The sequence below is a fragment of the Neolamprologus brichardi genome, chromosome 15 (assembly GCF_056152115.1).
Source record: "Neolamprologus brichardi isolate AB-2024 chromosome 15, ASM5615211v1, whole genome shotgun sequence".
NCBI lineage: Eukaryota > Metazoa > Chordata > Actinopteri > Cichliformes > Cichlidae > Neolamprologus > Neolamprologus brichardi.
This window is the reverse complement of record NC_142118.1, coordinates 20890915-20909505: the sequence shown is the minus strand read 5'-3', so window position 1 is coordinate 20909505 and position 18591 is coordinate 20890915. Positions and strand designations below refer to the sequence as shown.

Sequence of the window (18591 nt, the reverse complement as noted above, 5' to 3'; positions counted from 1 at the left end):
CTGGAGACTTTAGGCTTGAGTAAATGATTCAGTCTCTACCTGCTGATGGAGTATTTGACGCTATTGTCACCGTTCCTTCTGATGTATTTACTTCTTCTTTCATTGTCCACATGTTTGTTATTTTTAATGTGGGTTTAATTGGGGATTTTGTTGATTTTGTTGTCGTTGTCACATCTTTACCTAAAGAAAAATGCAATAACAACATTAAAGACACTGACAGTAAGGAAAGACTTGAAAGTAAGTGAACAACAACAGAGAGGAAACAGTGGTGAGATGTTTAACAGTCTAACAAGTCTCATTTTTGATGATGTCTCCTGTCTGAGGATATGTTCTCTTTATCTTCATACAGACACTCAACTGTGAGTCTACAGTGTTCATATGTCAACACAGAGCTGTTCAAGATGCTTTATCATTGTTCTCATGTACACACACTGGTGAAGATGGAGATATTGTAAGAGAAAAGCAACAATAGAAAAATGAACTTCATCACTGTGATCATAATTATTGTGGTGTTTCAGTTCGTTGTTCTAACAGGACAGTTTGAGCTGAAAACATTAAGATGTAAATACTCACTGTTAATAACAGACAGATGAATAAAAAAGTCTGGAACTTCTTGTGATCCTGTTGCTGTTTTGAACTGTCTGCAGGTGTAATGACCAACATCCTGATCTGTGACCTTCTTTATAACCAGAGAACAGTCTGCAGAAAGACTCAGTCTGTCTGATTCAGGTTTGACTTCTTTATTCTGCCCAAGTTCAAAGAGTGCTACTACACTGCTTGGATCACTGAAGATCCAGGTAGTACTGTTACAGTTCTGCTGACCTTGTATCAGAGTTTTACAAGGCAGAGTAACATCATGTCCACGTTCAGCTGTGACAGTTTGACCAGTTTGATGTTGCTCAGTTGTTCCTGTTGAGAAAAAGAGAGAGAGAAATGTGAAACATCAAATATGTTATGAATATGAGTGTTATGTTTATAATGTGAAGTTTATTTTAAATACAACACAAGTTTAAGTTTCAACTTTAGTTTCCAAGAGTCAGATAAAGTCACAAAGTTCATCATAACTGTCTCAGTTAAAGGGAGAATAAAGAAGTAACACTTGTGATAATAATGCAGTTTATTTATTGAATGTGTTTCTATGTACACTTACCTTTAAACTGAAGCATCAGCATCAATAATGAAGACATTTGCATCCATGTGAATGCAGCCATCGTGCTTCTCTGTCTCTGTTCTTGCTCTCAGAGATGAACACAGCATCAACTTCCTGCTCACTTCCTCATGGTGGCATCACTCCTTTTTTCTTCTTTTGCTGAATTAATCCAGTTCATAATGTTTAAGCATCTGGATCTCCCCTCTCTTAATGTTGATATCAAATGATTAACAGTCTTTTAAATATTCAATTACTTTTAATCTGTAATTATATACTTTTTTTATATATTTTAGTAACTTTTACATTTAAGCTTTAATTATATTTAGTTTATTTATATCTTATAGTTACCAAGTTCAATTTGTAGCCTTCTAGCAGCAGCTAGATAAAAACAGATGAGATGTGTTAGTGGTCAGAGACCTGCTGCTTCCTCATTGCACCTCTGAAGTCATTTATTTCTGAGAAGTGAAGGGGAAGTGTGTGGTGAGTTGTGGGTACAACAGCAGCAGAGCTCTGCAGGTTTCAAGATGACCAGCTTAAACTCTGACAGATAAATGGTTAACACATCGATGAGGATTAGACTGAAGCGTCTTTAGGTTTCTCATCATTTTCAACAAATAGCAGATTATTTTATCTTGTTTTTTTGATGTAATTTGAATAACAGGCACTAATTCTGCTGCAAAACAATCAATAATATTGTTACATATATTTTCTGTTTATCTTTGGTTCAGTCTTATTATCACACAGCCAATACAAAGAGACATAATTAAAGATAACATTTTAAAAAACTGTAATATGCAGTATAACATCAGTTACTGTCACTTTTACACACATTTAGTAGTAATCTCTCCACAATTAAACCATCACTGTGGGAAGATCAAAACTGTCATGGTTAATGTGTTTGTATTAATCCTACGGTAGTTAAGTGTTAATTTTTTTATATCAGCAAGTAAAATATTTCCATTGTTGTGTCATATGTGGGTCTGTACATTTACTATGTCAGCTGACAACAATGCTGTCATTTCCTGTTCCTTTTAAAAGAATGATTAAAAAACTTTTTAAATAGATTTAATGAGTAAATATGTACCAGACCTCATATCACTGGACAGAAATCGGTAGATGACACTTACTGAACTAAAGTTTCTCTCCAGTAAGTTTCTGCCAAGCTGTAGTTGTTTCAGGTTTGCTCAAAACATTTTGTTTATGGTTTCAAATTTACACCCCTCTTTAATACTTTTAGAAGTTATTGAGTATTTGCATTTACCTGAAGAAAAAAGTAATTATGTTCATATTTCCAGACCAAAATGCACACAAAAGACTGACTGACTGATTAAAAAGCCTTTATTTCTACTGATGAAATGTCCAAAATACAAAGTCCACTGACAGAATAAACAGATTTCAAAACCAACTGGGAAATCACAGGCAAGATAAGAAACATTAAGGCAAAGACTGAAAGAAAGACAACACTGCTTATAAACGAGGGTATCATAATTACAGGAAGTGAACACAGGTGGTTGATGAAATGTAAGTGAAACTAATCAAAGACAATTTAATTGGTAAAGCTAAACACAAAGACAATAAAACAGGAAGTGAGAACCATAACTAAATGTGGAAAAAGACACACGAATGAACTTCACATAAGAAAATTGGCACAAGAAGTTATGACAGGAAACTCTAAGGGAACAAATTCAACAGTAAAACTGAGACTAAACAATAACAAGAACTAAAGTCCAAAATACTCAACATTATGTTTACAATAATGAATAAAGGCAGCAAACAAGACACATTATAAATTACTGTAAACTATGTTATTCAGTAACACAGATCATATTTACAGTGCACATACAGGTATATCTATAATAGAAAGATTAGTATGGACTAAAAAAGCTCAGACTCTGTTGGCATCAGCGCCCTCAAAACAGTCACTGCTACTTGAGAAGTTTGGTTAATAACAACTACAACTATGGCTAAAACAAACTAATTAAACTGTAGAAAGTAAATCAACCAACTGCAGCGACTGTTTGAGTTTGCTGAACTGAGACGCTACATGTTGTAACTAGAGATGGACCGATCCGATATTACCTATTGGTCCGATACTGACCTAAATTACTGGATCAGATATCGGCGAGAAATAAAAAATGTAATCCGATCCATTAAATATCAAAAAAGCACCTCACAAAACTTGCTACATGGCGTAACTCGGCTCATAACCGTAGCACGTTGCAGCAGTATGCATCGCGTGATAGAGCGGCTGTGTGTATTTGTAGCCTCGCTACCAAACCAGCATTTCATCTCTGAGGAAGTTATCCCAGAGACAAGTAAAGCAAGTGTGTAAGTTCATCTCTGAATGTTTGTAAAGCATTACCACGTTAAGCTTAACAACCGATATATGGAGCGACTGCCTCTTCTTGCTGCTACTTTAATCATGAAACTGCTTAATGATCAGCTGATCGGCTTTTCTGTCGCAAGTCCGTCTCTCTTCTTTGTTTTTGGCCCACTTTGCACCAGAAAGAGGAAACCAGCGGCTAAACAACAGCAGCACGTTTAACCTTGATAAGCTGTTGTTAGAATTTATTTATTATTACTTTCTACACCAGGATCTTTTTCTACGTAGCTGATGGCTGGTAACTGTGCAGGGGCGGATCTAGCAAAGTTTAGCCAGAGGGGCCGATAGGGCATGAACAGGGAAAAGGGGGCACAAAGACATACTTTTCTTTCTTATTCTCATTTAAAATGCCTAGATTTTAATAAATAATTATCTGAATCTTACACCCAAAGTTTAATCTGATGTAAAATGTATAGAAGTCCATTCCTGTATATAGTAACTGTTAAGTCTAATATTCCCTAGTAAGCTATAGTACTTTTTCCTTTGGGAAAGTACCATTTGTGAATTCTGCAATTCTGTTGAAGAAAGATGTTGAATCTATTTAATTATTCTTGAAAAATAATTTATTTCTGTGCATTTTTTTTTTCACCCTGCATCAAATTAAAGTTGATTACATCGATTAAGCATCATGAGGTGGAGGGTGGGTGGTTGCCTTTTTTTTTTTTTTTGCTGGGAGTTTACAACACTATTAGTTAGGTTGCTTAATATTTCTGCTAAGTACTCTTTAAAATGCCAGAATAGGGAGGATGGAGTAGGTTTAAGTTTATTAGATTGATCAGTGTTGCTGAACTATGAAATATTTTGGGTGTAGTGTATTTTTTATGTACAGGTATAACAGAATAGCTTTAGTGTTGTTGTTTATTTAAACTTGAGTATGAACTTATAGAAAATGCAGCAAGATATTTAAAAAACAGTTTTATTGATTAAAAAACACTATATCGGATTCATATCGGTATCGGCCGATATCCAAATTTATGATATCGGTATCAGTATCGGACATAAAAAAGTGGTATCGTGCCATCTCTAGTTGTAACAGCTGAGATGAAGTAGTTTAATCAAAGCGCTCTGTGAAGGGATCAAATTAAAGATGAATATTTAATGTGCTTAAGCTAAACAACAGTAATTTTCTTTTTAAAAACATGACAAGTGATGTGTATACCTTTATTCCAAATATATTTGTCAAAGGGAAGAAAAAGGAAGTTACTCTATCAAACAAACATTCATCAGCATCAAGGAAAAACAGCACACAACCTTTCATTAGCAACATACTGTTTCTTTGGTTTGTCCATGGTGGAATAGAGGTCGCTGGGATGGGCGGAAACTCCAGTGGGAAAGGAGGAAGCTTTCACAGTGATGTAAGTCACACATCATCATCATCACCACCATATGACTATAAGTAAACAGTATGTGTTATTAAATACATATACCTGGCAGGAGCTTTAAAAACCACAAACGAACTGCTTACATCATGTCTGTAAATATTAAAATCTTACCTGGTCTTTGTTCTTGGTTTTCTTTGTGAAGCTAATGGAGACGTAGGAAACACCATCATCATCTTCAGCCTTCACAGTGAAGACAACATAATGACTGCTCAGTAATATGTGGATTTATAACAGGTGAGTTTCACATTTTTTATCCAAAGCTCCCCAAGAGTACTGAAGACCCAAGCCCACACGTCCAGATGACATCCATGTGCAGGAGGAGGAGGGAAGACTGAGAAGGAGTTCCCAAAAATTCCCAAGGGTAATAACCAGCAGGGAGCGTTAGGGAGGAGCAACCCTCACGCTCCATAACTGTGTCCCACAGGGGTCAAGGCTCAGCAAGTCTCAGACTTAGACCCAGCCACACACAGTGTTATGATTACAGTTAAGTTTTGAACTTATAAATATTATCATTATTATGTTATTGTTATTAACCTAAATATTAACATACAGTGTTGGGGATTAACGGAATACATGTACCGGCCTTATGTATTTAAAATACAAAATATGAGTAACTGTCTTCCGTTACAGTTACCGTTTAAAAAGGTGGTATTCAGAATACAGTTACTTTGTTGAAATAAATGGATTACATGACGGTCTTTTCCTGTTTCATATGTAAGATCAAATTGTTTGGAAACCCAAACCAAAACACGCATTAAGAGGTTCTAATGCCTGTGTCTCAATCTCGCGGCCAATGTCACCTCTACTTGCGGCCCGCATAATGACGTGACGAAACATTTTAAAAATTAATATTCAAAAAATGATTTAATATGAAGGCGATAGACAGAGTGTTACAGGCATAGCCGTAAAGAGTGTAGCCTCATGGGCAGTGTAGTCCGTGCTGCAGGGAGAATAGACTGCCATACCTGTTATATGTCTTTGAGCGCGAGGGAGGGAGAAAAAGGACAGTCGAAAAGTACGAGTTGTCACCGACCAGAAACGGTAGATGTAAGCATGTAAATATAATAATAACCATGGCAGCCAAAAAGAGTGCCTGATGAGCCCAGTTGTAAGTAAACTATTGAGACTTGACTGTACACCGTGTTTGTGTTTTCCTCTGAAACAATAAGTTCCGTTGGAGGAGCCGTTCAACGCCTCTCACTCTCTACGAGCCCAGCATGTAACCCGACGTATTAGCCAGAGGTCCTCTTACTACGTTTCGGAGCCGCGGACCTGTTTTATATACGTGTGGAATAGTTTTCTATACGAGATCGCTGCAAAAAGTGCAGCCTTACCTAATGTCCACCTACTGTTACTCATTTTATATCAGGATTTAAAAATAGTTGGTATTGGTATGGCGAATAACCTTCAGTAATAGTAATTCATTTGACAGACATATGTTGCAATAGTACATTCATGTAGTCGTAAAAAGCATGATAATATATTAAGTAACCCAAAGTATTCAGAATACGTTACTCTCATTGAGTAACGTAACGGAATATGTTACAAAATACATTTTGGGCCATTCTGCAATCTGTAGTGGAATGACATTTTAAAAGTAACCTTCTCAACACTGTTAACATATTTCTCATATATTGGCTTCTTTTTTTGCTAAATCATATAGGACTGGATCAGTTGAGCCTGAATCCTCCCTCAGTTATGTAGCAATAGGTGTAGGTTGCTGGGGGATTCTCATGAATCTCATGATGCGGTACTGGTCCGTGGCCCGGGGGTTGGGGATCGCTCGTGTAGATGACACTTACTGAACTAAACTGAAAGCAGAAGCTGCTTCGCTCTAGTAAGTTTCTGCCCAACTATTGTTTGTTTCAGGTGTACTCAAAACCTTTGGTTTATAGTTTAAAACAACTAATAATAAAGTTGAGAAAGTTTATCATTAGTTTTTTTAGAAAGCAAATAAACCAACTGCAGAGTCTGTTTGAGTTCACTGAACTGAGACGCTACATGTTGTAATAGCTGAGGTTCAGTAGTTTAATCAAAACTCTCAGTGAATGCATCAAATTAAAGATGAATCTACTAATGTGCTTAAGCTAAGCAACACTGATATTATTTATGTAAAAACATGTGAGGTGATGCAATAATTAATTCTGATTCAGTTCAAACTCATGCAACTTACTGAATGCTCTATCGCATACATATGTTTATATTACACCCAACATTACACCATACATGTTCCTTTAAAAAGAACAACAAAGAAGTTACTCTGTCTTACATGAGCAGGTATAAAAATCCTACCTGGTCTTTGTTCTTGTTTTTGTGTGTGTGTGTGAAGCTGATGTTTGAACGAGGGTTGAAAAACCCATCTTATTTCATCTTATCTTTATCCATCCAGTGCTCACTATTGTTCCTTAGAGCACCCATTTTGCCTACCAAAATTTGTACTTATTTAAACACTTCTTTAAATAACAATATCATTCAGACCTGCTTAATAGCCTGACACAACAGAAAAATCCAAAGATTGCCTGATAGCAGTTGGAAAATTGCTCTTCTACATCCTCCTCGTGTGACAGAAGATGGATTTATAACATTTTCCATGATCACAGTTCTTCCAGGCCTGGAGCAGGGTGTTGTTAGGGTAGTGAGTGTCTATATCTAAATCTAAAAAACTCTCCACCCAGAGCTCAACGTTAATCTTATGACTTTAGACATCAGTAAACCACAACTGAACTGAAAAGATTATTAAAACATAACACTGAGTTTCTGCACACACACAGTCTGACATTCTAGACTTCAAAATAAGAAAAATTCAGACTGTTCTAGTAGATTATTTAGTGCTGTCAGTGTCCCTTTTGATGTTTTTTTCCTATTTTGTTGTCAATTTGTTTGTTAATTTTAATGTTGGTCTAATAGTTGATTTTGTGGATTCTGTTGATGAGATAAGATAAGATAAGATAAGATAAAACTTTATTAATCCCTCGGGTGGGTTCCTCTGGGAAATTTGTTTTCCAAAAAGCACAGCACCGACAGAAGTTACAGAGTTAAGAATATTATATATATATATATATACACACACATATATAAATACAAAGACATATATAGATAAAATATACAAATGGGATAAATAGAATAAATAGGAATAAAAATAAAAATAAAAATAAAAATACAAGTGAATTGCACATTTAAAGTATTGAGGTCTATTGCACCGCTGATTATTAACAAAAAGTATTGCACAAAAGGTAATTGCACAGTGAAGAGAAGAGGCACTACAGCTTAGTTGTTCCCCCCTCCTTTGTCCTCCTGTTTCCCCTCCCTCTCCCCTCCAGAGAGGAGTTAAACAGTCTGATGGCGTGTGGGACAAAGGAGTTTTTAAGTCTGTTGGTTCTTGTCTTTGGGAGAAGCAACCTGTCACTGAACAGACTCTTCTGGTTGTTTATGGCCGTGTGCAGAGGATGCCCAGCATTGTCCATAATGTCCAGCAGTTTCTTTAGTGTCCTTTTCTCTGCTGCTCTGATGATGTTCTTGTTGTCAAACAATATTAAAGTTACTAACAGTAAGAAAAGACTTGAAAGTAAGTTGACCTGAGGAGAGTTCATTAAGTCTCTCATCAAGTTGTTTGGCATTAACATCCCAGAAAAATACCCCATCAGCCTTCTTTCACCACGCATCATAAGCACCATGCTGCGCTCTCTGTCTTACGTCTTTCCAACCTTTTCCTCTCCCCTGCACCAGAAGGTGGCAGTGTTGCGCTGAATTTATTTGTTAAGAGATGACAGGGAGGCCATGGCAGTATCTCTGTGTGTTACGTGTAATTGTGCTTAATAACGCTTAAGTATAAAACTTCCATTGAAAGATATAAAATGAAACTAAAATGAAGCATTAACACTGAATTGGTTCTTGGTTTTTGTTAAATTTTTTACAAACTTTTTTTTTTACATTACAGTTTTCTTACAATTTCTCTTTTTCTCTCTGGTTTTCAGCTTCAATAATGTTTTGGAGTGTGTGGGAGGGACTGAGGCTGGGAGTGGGAGGAGGAGCTTTGCAGCTGAGTCCTGGTTGTAATTTGCTTATAATTTGCCCAGATGTTACTACCTGCCCATCTTAACTGAACAATTTTCTAATGGATGTTTCAAGTTTAGGTGGATCTCCTAACAGCATGTACAGATTTTTATTTGCTCTTTCTTGTCATCACTCAACCTGGACTGGTTCAAAGAAGTTCACTATTAGCATTCGCGCATTCTGCAGGATGCAGATTACATGAAAATTACAACCAGGACTCAGCCATGAAGCTCCTCCTCTCAGCACACACCTAAACATTTACAAAGGGTTTAAAACTGAAAAGCAGAGCTCATGTTAAATCTGCTTCTATCTTTCTGAATTCATGAAAAAGTTAAAAAGAGTTCAGTACAAACGGAGCTGCTTAAGAGTAAAGGTTTAATACTGAAGATGAAAGAACAGCAGGTCAAACTGGAGAGAATAATTGAGACTAGCTTGTAGTCTATTATTATTCAGGTGTGTGAAGTGTCAGAAAGAGAGAGCTTGCTAACAAATAAAATCAGTTACAAATGCTTTAAAAAAAAAAATAAAAATCAGTTGTATTGTCATACAGCCAAAACAAAGTGTGACACTCAGTGGGCTGGCCTTGTTTTCTTGTTGCCTGTCTCTTTCAGATATCTGGTAGGTGGAGCTGGCCCAATTATAGATGCAGCAAACCTGAGAAGGCCAGTCCCAGTGCATTATAAAGACACTTTGAATGAACCTCCGGCCTCCTTCGTCTGTGGCTCATTATGCTCCCCTGGTTATGTTTGGTTATGGCTGTTGTACCATTCAATCTGTGTTTGGATTTCTTTACTTTATCTCATTAAAATGTCTTACAGCCTTTGTGGCCTCCCACCTACTTGTCACATCCTTTGAGCCGGGTTGTGACAAAAGTTATTGATAACATAAAAGTTATAACATTGAATATAACGTTGGTTACTGTGTCACAAATAAAGATAAAGTGTAACAATCAAATACATTAAAAAATAAATGTAAACACCAAAAAAGAAGCTGTTATTTGGATTATACTGGCCTCCCCTTTTCATGGCTGAAGCAGTTTCCTTTGTCAACTCGACTTCTCAGTCAAACTTCTGAATGCAAAATTCTCAGTCTGAGAGTCTTTTCTTTATGTAACTAACTGAATAAACTGTTTGAGACACACAAAAGTTTTGGATTCTAAATATGAGATAAAATCAAAATGTAAATATTTTAAACATCAGTGGATTCATTTCTGTGATCAGTTGATGTTGAAGTTGTTGGTCAGTGGAGTCTGACAGAAACAGAAGAGTCTCCAGTGTTTTCATAGTTCACTGTACCTTCATCTTCATCATTAGACACCTGTGGAAAACAGTGCATCATACCGTAGATTATCTCTCATATTCATACATTATGATACATTTTTTCTGATATTTTCCATTTTCTGTTAATATTTTTGTTACATTTTTGAGATTTCTAAAGATAATGCAGTAGGTTCAAGAATGGTACATGTTTATGTTTGGAAAATCAATCATTCCCCCTTTTTTATTATTGTGACCTGTTCTATACCTCATTATGTCAGTAGATGGTGCTGTTTAAGCCCTTCAGCTCAAATAAATGTGAATATAGGTTAAATTATCTGAATTCATTTAAAAAATTTTGGTTTGGTAAGAATGCTTTAAATAACTTTATTTACTGTTGTTAGCAAAATGTATTATTTATTTATTTTTTTTAGAGTAATTCAGATTAATTTGATTTGTACTGTGTACATGAGTGAATGAGGGAATTGTAGCTCAGAAATAAAAGAGCTCCGGCCTGAGAAAGACGCTTGCTTTGGTGTCCTCTCTGTTAATCCACCGTTTCTATATGAATGGCTTTGCAGTCCTCCTTAGTCTGTGTAACGCTTGCTGTTGTTCCAGATTTCCCCTGGGTCTGGGACCGGTAACAGTAACAGAAATTAGAGTATATTGAGTGTTCAGACTCACAGTGTTTTCTTCAGTCTGTGTTTTGTTTCCTGAAATGACAAAAAAAAAGTGCATACAGCAAACAGTAAAACTCAAAGCTTTTTATGTATAAAGTTTCATCTGTGAATGTTCACACCTTTAGTTTTTGTCCATATGTTGACTGTAACAGCAGATATTAAGAGTGCTGCTAAAGCCACACACACGATGATGCATCTCAGCAAATACAGACAATCTAAAAATAATACAAAAATGTTGGCGTCAAGTTTTTGTTTAGTGCAAAAATCAAAAGATTTCAAATGTGACAAAAACAGTCAATTTTCTAACATGTAGTGATGATGTTTGAGTGTTCTTTTTTAGACTGTGGAGTTTCTACAGTATTTATTCTTATAAGTTAAAAGTAATACTGAATTTTCCCACAAAGATTCAACTGCCAGTCTGACATTCAGAGAGAAATTCAGTCACTACCTGCTGCTGGATTATTTGATGTCTCTTCTAACGGTGTTGATGTTGTGGATTTTGTTGTTGATGTTGTTCTTGCGGTTGATTTTGTCGGCTTTGTTTCATTGCCTAAAGAAATGCAAAAACAACATTAAAGACACTGACAGTAAGAAAAGACCTGAAAGTAACAACAACAGAGAGGAAACAGTGGTGAGATGTTTAACAGTCTAACAAGTCTCATTTTTGATGATGTCTCATGTCTGAGGATATGTTCTCTTTATCTTCATACAGACACTCAACTGTGAGTCTACAGTGTTCATATGTCAACACAGAGCTGTTCAAGATGCTTTATCATTGTTCTCATGTACACACACTGGTGAAGATGGAGATATTGTAAGAGAAAAGCAACAATAGAAAAATGAACTTCATCACTGTGATCATAATTATTGTGGTGTTTCAGTTTGTTGTTCTAACAGGACAGTTTGAGCTGAAAACATTAAGATGTAAATACTCACTGTTAATAACAGACAGATGAATCTCAGAGTCTGGACCTTCTTGTGATCCTGTTGCTGTTTTGTACTGTCTGCAGTTGTAACGACCAACATCCTGATCTGTGACCTTCTTTATAACCAGAGAACAGTCTGCAGAAAGACTCAGTCTGTCTGATTTACGTTTGACTTCTTTATTCTGCCCAAGGTTAAAGAGTTCTACTGTGGTGCTTGAATCACTGAAGATCCAGGTAGTACTGTTACAGTTATGCTGACCTTGTATCAGAGTTTTACAAGGCAGAGTAACATCATGTCCACGTCCAGCTCTGACAGTTTGATGTTGCCCAGTTGTTCCTGTTGAGAAAAAGAGAGAGAAATGTGAAACATCAAATATGTTATGAATATGAGTGTTATGTTTATAATGTGAAGTTTATTTTAAATACAACACAAGTTTAAGTTTCAACTTTAGTTTCCAAGAGTCAGATAAAGTCAAAGTTCATCATGACTGTCTCAGTTAAAGGGAGAATAAAGAAGTAACACTTGTGATAATAATGCAGTTTATTTATTGAATGTGTTTCTATGTACACTTACCTTTAAACTGAAGCATCAGCATCAGTAATGAAGACATTTGTATCCATGTGAATGCAGCCATCGTGCTTCTCTGTCTCTGTTCTTGCTCTCAGAGATGAACACAGCATCAACTTCCTGCTCACTTCCTCATAGTGACATCACTCCTTTTTTCTTCTCTTGCTGAATTAATCCAGTTCATAATGTTTAAGCATCTGTATCTCCCCTCTCTTAATGTTGATATCAAATGATTAACAGTGTTTTAAATATTCAATTACTTTTAATCTGTAATTATATACTTTTTTTTATATTTTAGTAACTTTTACATTTAAGCTTTAATTATATTTAGTTTATTTATATCTTATAGTTACCAAGTTCAATTTGTAGCATTCTAGCAGCAGCTAGATAAGAACACAGATGAGATGTGTTAGTGGTCAGAGACCTGCTGCTTCCTCATTGCACCTCTGAAGTCATTTATTTCTGAGAAGTGAAGGGGAAGTGTGTGGTGAGTTGTGGGTACAACAGTAGCAGCAGCTCTGCAGGTTTCATGATGACCAGATGAACCTCTGACAGATAAATGGTTAACACATCGATGAGGATTAGACTGAAGCGTCTTTAGGTTTCTCATCATTTCCAACAAATAGCAGATTATTTTATCTTGTTTTTTTGATGTAATTTGAATAACAGGCACTAATTCTGCTGCAAAACAATCAATAATATTGTTACATATATTTTCTGTTTATCTTTGGTTCAGTCTTATTATCACACAGCCAATACAAAGAGACATAATTAAAGATAACATTTTAAAAACTGTAATATGCAGTATATGTCACGGCTGGGGAGCAGTCGTGTGGTGTATTGAAGAAAAAGGATCCAAAATGCAGGTACTGGCTGGGGTGCGAGTGAGTGTTTATTTACAGAGGTGATAAGGTGACAACAACAGGAAGAGCAGAGCGGGGAGTAAACAAACCTAAACTGGGAAAACTAAAGAACTAAACTAAACCAAACACTCATGGGAGGAGGAGCAAAATGCACAAAGAAAGATGGCAGAGAGACGCAGAATGGATACCGGTAACAAAGAGTAATGCAGACTGACATGGAGTTATACAGACGACGCAACAGAGAGCACAGGAAAACACGGGGCTTAAATACACGGGGAGTAATCAGGGAATGGGCCACAGGAGGGAGACACAGCTGGGAGAAATTAGGCTAACGAGACAGGGGAGAGGTAAACTGAGCACACTCACATAAGACACAGACCTTCACAATAAAACAGGAAACTCAGACACAGGGAACCAGACAAGACGCTGAACTGAACAGACAGATTCACAAACAGACGGGGTGACACCATAGACAGACAGAGATACAGACGCAGACTCAGAGGCAGGCCGAAGAGAACTCAAACAATAATAATCATCATAATAATAAACTAGAAAATTATAATAATAAACTTAAAACACTGGGTTACCGACCCAGGACCATGACAGTATAACATCAGTTACTGTCACTTTTACACACATTTAGTAGTAATCTCTCCACAATTAAACCATCACTGTGGGAAGATCAAAACTGTCATGGTTAATGCGTTTGTATTAATCCTACGGTAGTTAAGTGTCAATTTTTTTAGATCAGCAAGTAAAATATTTCCATTGGTGTGTCATATGTGGGTCTGTACATTTAATATGTCAGCTGACAACAATGCTGTCATTTCCTGTTTCTTTTAAAAGAATGATTAAAAAACTTTTTAAATAGATTTAATGAGTAAATATCTACTAAACCTCATATCACTGGACAGAAATCTGTAGATGACACTTACTGAACTAAAGTTTCTCTCCAGTAAGTTTCTGCCAAGCTGTAGTTGTTTCAGGTTTACTCAAAACATTTTGTTTATGGTTTAAAATCCCCCCCACCCCCTTTAATACTTTTAGAAGTTACTGAGTAGTTGCATTTACCTGAAGAAAAAAGTAATTATGTTCATATTTCCGGACCGAATTCACACAAAAGACTGACTGACTGATTAAAAAGCCTTTATTTCTACTGATGAAATGTCCAAAATACAAAGTCCACTGATAGAATAAACAGATTTCAAACCCAACTGGGAAATAAGAAAATTGGCACAAGAAGTTATGACAGGAAACTCTAAGGGAACAAATTCAACAGTAAAACTGAGACTAAACTATAACAAGAACTAAAGTCCAAAATACTCAACATTATGTTTACAATAATGAATAAAGGCAGCAAACAAGACACATAATAAACTACTGTAAACTATGTTATTCAGTAACACAGATCATAGTTACAGTGCACATACAGGTATATCTATAATACAAAGATTAGTATGGACTAAAAAAGCTCAGACTCTGTTGGCATCAGAGCCCTTAAAACAGTCACTGCTACTTGAGGAGTTTGGTTAATAACAACTACAACTATGGCTAAAACAAACCAATCAAACTGTAGAAAGTAAATCAACCAACTGCAGCGACTGTTTGAGTTTACTGAACTGAGACGCTACATGTTGTAACAGCTGAGGTGAAGTAGTTTAATCAAAGCGCTCTGTGAAGGGATCAAATTAAAGATGAATATTTAATGTGCTTAAGCTAAACAACAGTAATTTTCTTTTTAAAAACATGACAAGTGATGTGTATACCTTCATTCCAAATATATTTGTCAAAGGGAAGAAAAAGGAAGTTACTCTATCAAACAAACATTCATCAGCATCAAGGAAAAACAGCACACAACCTTTCATTAGCAACATACTGTTTCTTTGGTTTGTCCATGGTGGAATAGAGGTCGCTGGGATGAGCGTGAAACTCCAGTGGGAAAGGAGGAAGCTTTCACAGTGATGTAAGTCAGACTTCATCATCATCACCACCACATGACTATAAGTAAACAGTATGTGTTATTAAATACATATACCTGGCAGGTATACTGCCAGGTATACAAACTTACTGCTAACATCATGTCTGTAAATATTAAAATCTTACCTGGTCTTTGTTCTTGGTTTTCTTTGTGAAGCTAATGGAGACGTAGGAAACACCATCATCATCTTCAGCCTTCACAGTGAAGACAACATAATGACTGCTCAGTAATATGTGGATTTATAACAGGTAGGTTTCACATTTATTTAAGTAAATTCATTTTCAGCTTATCCTCATCACATCACGGTTCTTCCTCTTCTCTGTTGACCTAAACATAACACTTTGAACTGGTAGTAGGGTGTCATCTTACCGTCTCCTGACTGGTTCCTGGACCAGACTCAGTGTCTGCAGGGTTTAAACTCAGTCATCGCAAAACGTTTGTGACCAAAATAGTCATCAGACTCATCTCACAGGAAAAAAACATCAGCTGAAAATGAAAAATAAAGATGTAACAATTATGATAATAATGCAGTTTATTACAGTTTTTCTCCATTGGTTTGGCTCATTTCTTGAAACAGAAATTACATTCTCAAAATAACATGGACAAACCTCCAAACCTCTTGGCAAATGTTCACAACAGAATGGCATTTCTCATTCATTTTATCAAATGGCAAATGCCTTAGTACATGTCTCAATTGTCTCAGTGCATCTTTGCAAATGATTAAGTACAAGTAGCCTACAGTTATACAGTTAGCCCACATTTAGCACATTTTCCAAATGAATAGATCTTGTAGATCTAAACTGATTAGTTGATTCTCAGTCTAATGATCATTCCCTCCAAAACATGTCAGCATGATTTCATTGTATAAGTACTCGCATGCACAACCGTCTGTTCAATCGTCAAAATTGGTCAAGAACATAATACCATGAATACCAAATATGAATTTCTTGAATATTTGATAAACTGATGATAGTCATTGACAGTCAGGTGAAACTAGGTGTCACACACAGGTGTGTTCCATGATTGTGTGCTGCCAAACACAGATATATAGAGCTTGACCAGAGCCAGTCAGATCACTGAACATGGATAGACAAGGCCAAGCAAACGGACAAGGGGAAGTTCTTCCTCAAGGAAGAGGAGGAAGAAGAAGAAGAAGAAGAGGAGGACTGAGAATGCGTGGTGGAGGAATAGGGGGAAGAGGAGGCCGAGGAGCACAAAGACACTGTGCTGTCCCGAATGAAATTTGGGCCACAATTATAGACCATGTCATAAACCATGGCCTCACAATGTCAGAGGCAGGTCGTCGAGTGCAGCCTAAGGTGCCTCGCTCTACAGTCTCCTCCATTATCCAAACCTTTCGCAGGGAAAACAGGCATGTACTCTATGTAATCTATGATGGAATTATATGTTGTATAGGACAGGGCACTGTGCGTGAGGCTAAAAATGTATAACTTACTGTAGAGATTTTGTGTGCATCTGCCTACAGTGGTAGGTCTATACTAGCAGGTGGAGAGGACTAGTGGAATGTTGTGATACTAAATATGACAAAAAATATATTGAACAAATTACTGTAAACTATGGAATTACATAATTTATACAGTTTAGAGAAGTATTCCAGTCACTGTGCAGCGGGAGAATGAGTACAGCGACCACTGAATAAGTCCTTGTTTTTTGATTTTGTGTTCATGCAATTTACTACTGTAATGTACATTTTCTTTTTACATATGTATGAAACTTTCTTTGCGTGTGAATAAAAAATGGTTATCATTTCCTTGGTAGTGTGAGTGCAATCTGTGATGTCAAACCTTGGAGGCTACTCTTTTCTGTTGTATATTGTTGGTCCTCTGCCATAGTGACAAAACATCTAAACATTTTGTATGGCAGTACTCACACAATGCCAAAGGGACGATGCATTTTGGGGGCACTGACTATTCAGATTAGAAAGAAATGTAGTTTTGACACATGAGTGAACTGTTTTAGGGGAGATATGAGCTTTTGCAGGTGGGCCATGTTGTTGTGATCAACCATCCAGGTTTATTTTGACAAAAGCACCAAGAATGATGAGAATGTCCGATCTGTGTCGAGAAATGAGCCAAAGCTATTGAGAAGGATCTTTGCTATTTTGGAGACACTGACTGTTTAAATGAGAAAGGGATTTAGATTGAAGCCTGAGTGAACAGTTTTGGAAGAGATATGAGCTTTTGCAGGTGAGCTATAGTGTTGTGCTAAACTGTAAGAGTGTTTTGCCAAATGATCTTAGAGTTTTGAGAATGTAATTTCTGTTTCAAGAAATGAGCCAAACCAATGGAGAAAAACTGTAATTGAATTATTTTTCTATGTACACTTACCTTTAAACTGAAGCATCAGTATCAGTAATGAAGACATTTGTATCCATGTGAATGCAGCCATCGTGCTTTCAGTGTAATCTCACAAATGAGACAGTCTCAGAGATGAATACAGCATCAACGTTCTGCTCACTTCCTCATAGTGACACATAACTTATTTTCTCTCCTCATGGTAAATGAATTCAGTTCATTGCTTTTAAGCATCATTACCTCCTTCTCACTCTTAACGTAGATATTAAATGAGTGATAAAAACACACCAAAATGCTTTAAGTTGATATTTAATATATTTTGCAGATTGCCTTGTTGTTCTTTTACAGGACTGTGCAACAGTGGAAACTGATCAATAATAGAATAGAGGAAGTTAAATGTGTGAAGACAATTAGTTGCAGCTATTCTTGACGGTTTATTTCTGAAAACAGTGTTCGTGGTGATGCTTGTCCACATGTGAAAGAGATCAAAACTCTTTACACCATTGCAGATCATTTTGTTTTATTTGTTCATTTTTAATAAAATTTGAAATCATATCACCGGTTCTGTTCATAATTTTTATGGACAGGATTTCTAGGCGCAGCCAAGTGGCGGAGGGCTTTCGCTTTGGTGGCCTCAGGATCTCATCTCTGATTTTTGCGGATGATGTGGTTCTGTTGGCTTCATCGGGTGAGGGCCTCCAGCTCGCACTGGAGCGGTTCGCAGCCGAGTGTGAAGCAGCGGGAATGAGGATCAGCACCTCCAAATCTGAGGCCATGGTTCTCAGCCGGAAAAGGGTGGAGTGCCCACTCCGGGTCGGGGATGAGGTCCTGCCCCAAGTGGAGGAGTTCAAGTATCTCGGGGTCTTGTTCGCGAGTGATGGGAGAAGGGAGCCGGAGATAGACAGACGGATTGGGGCTGCAGCTGCAGTAATGCAGACGCTGCACCGGTCCGTCGTGGTGAAGAGGGAGCTGAGTGTAAAAGCGAAGCTCTCAATTTACCGGTCGATCTACGTCCCTACCCTCACCTATGGCCACGA

The 18591-nt window shown here is 36.9% G+C and overlaps 1 protein-coding gene across 1 annotated transcript; it reads right to left on the bottom strand.

Moving 5' to 3' along the window:
• Positions 1-10207: 10207 nt before the first annotated feature.
• On the bottom strand, positions 10208-12465 carry LOC118454392 (uncharacterized). The gene is made up of 6 exons (XM_087852413.1): positions 12405-12465; positions 11805-12167; positions 11353-11454; positions 11024-11119; positions 10909-10937; positions 10208-10285 (listed from the first exon to the last, which is right to left on the bottom strand). The coding sequence occupies exons 1-6, from the start codon at positions 12463-12465 to the stop codon at positions 10208-10210; spliced, it is 729 nt and encodes a 242-aa protein (XP_087708539.1).
• Positions 12466-18591: the final 6126 nt, after the last annotated feature.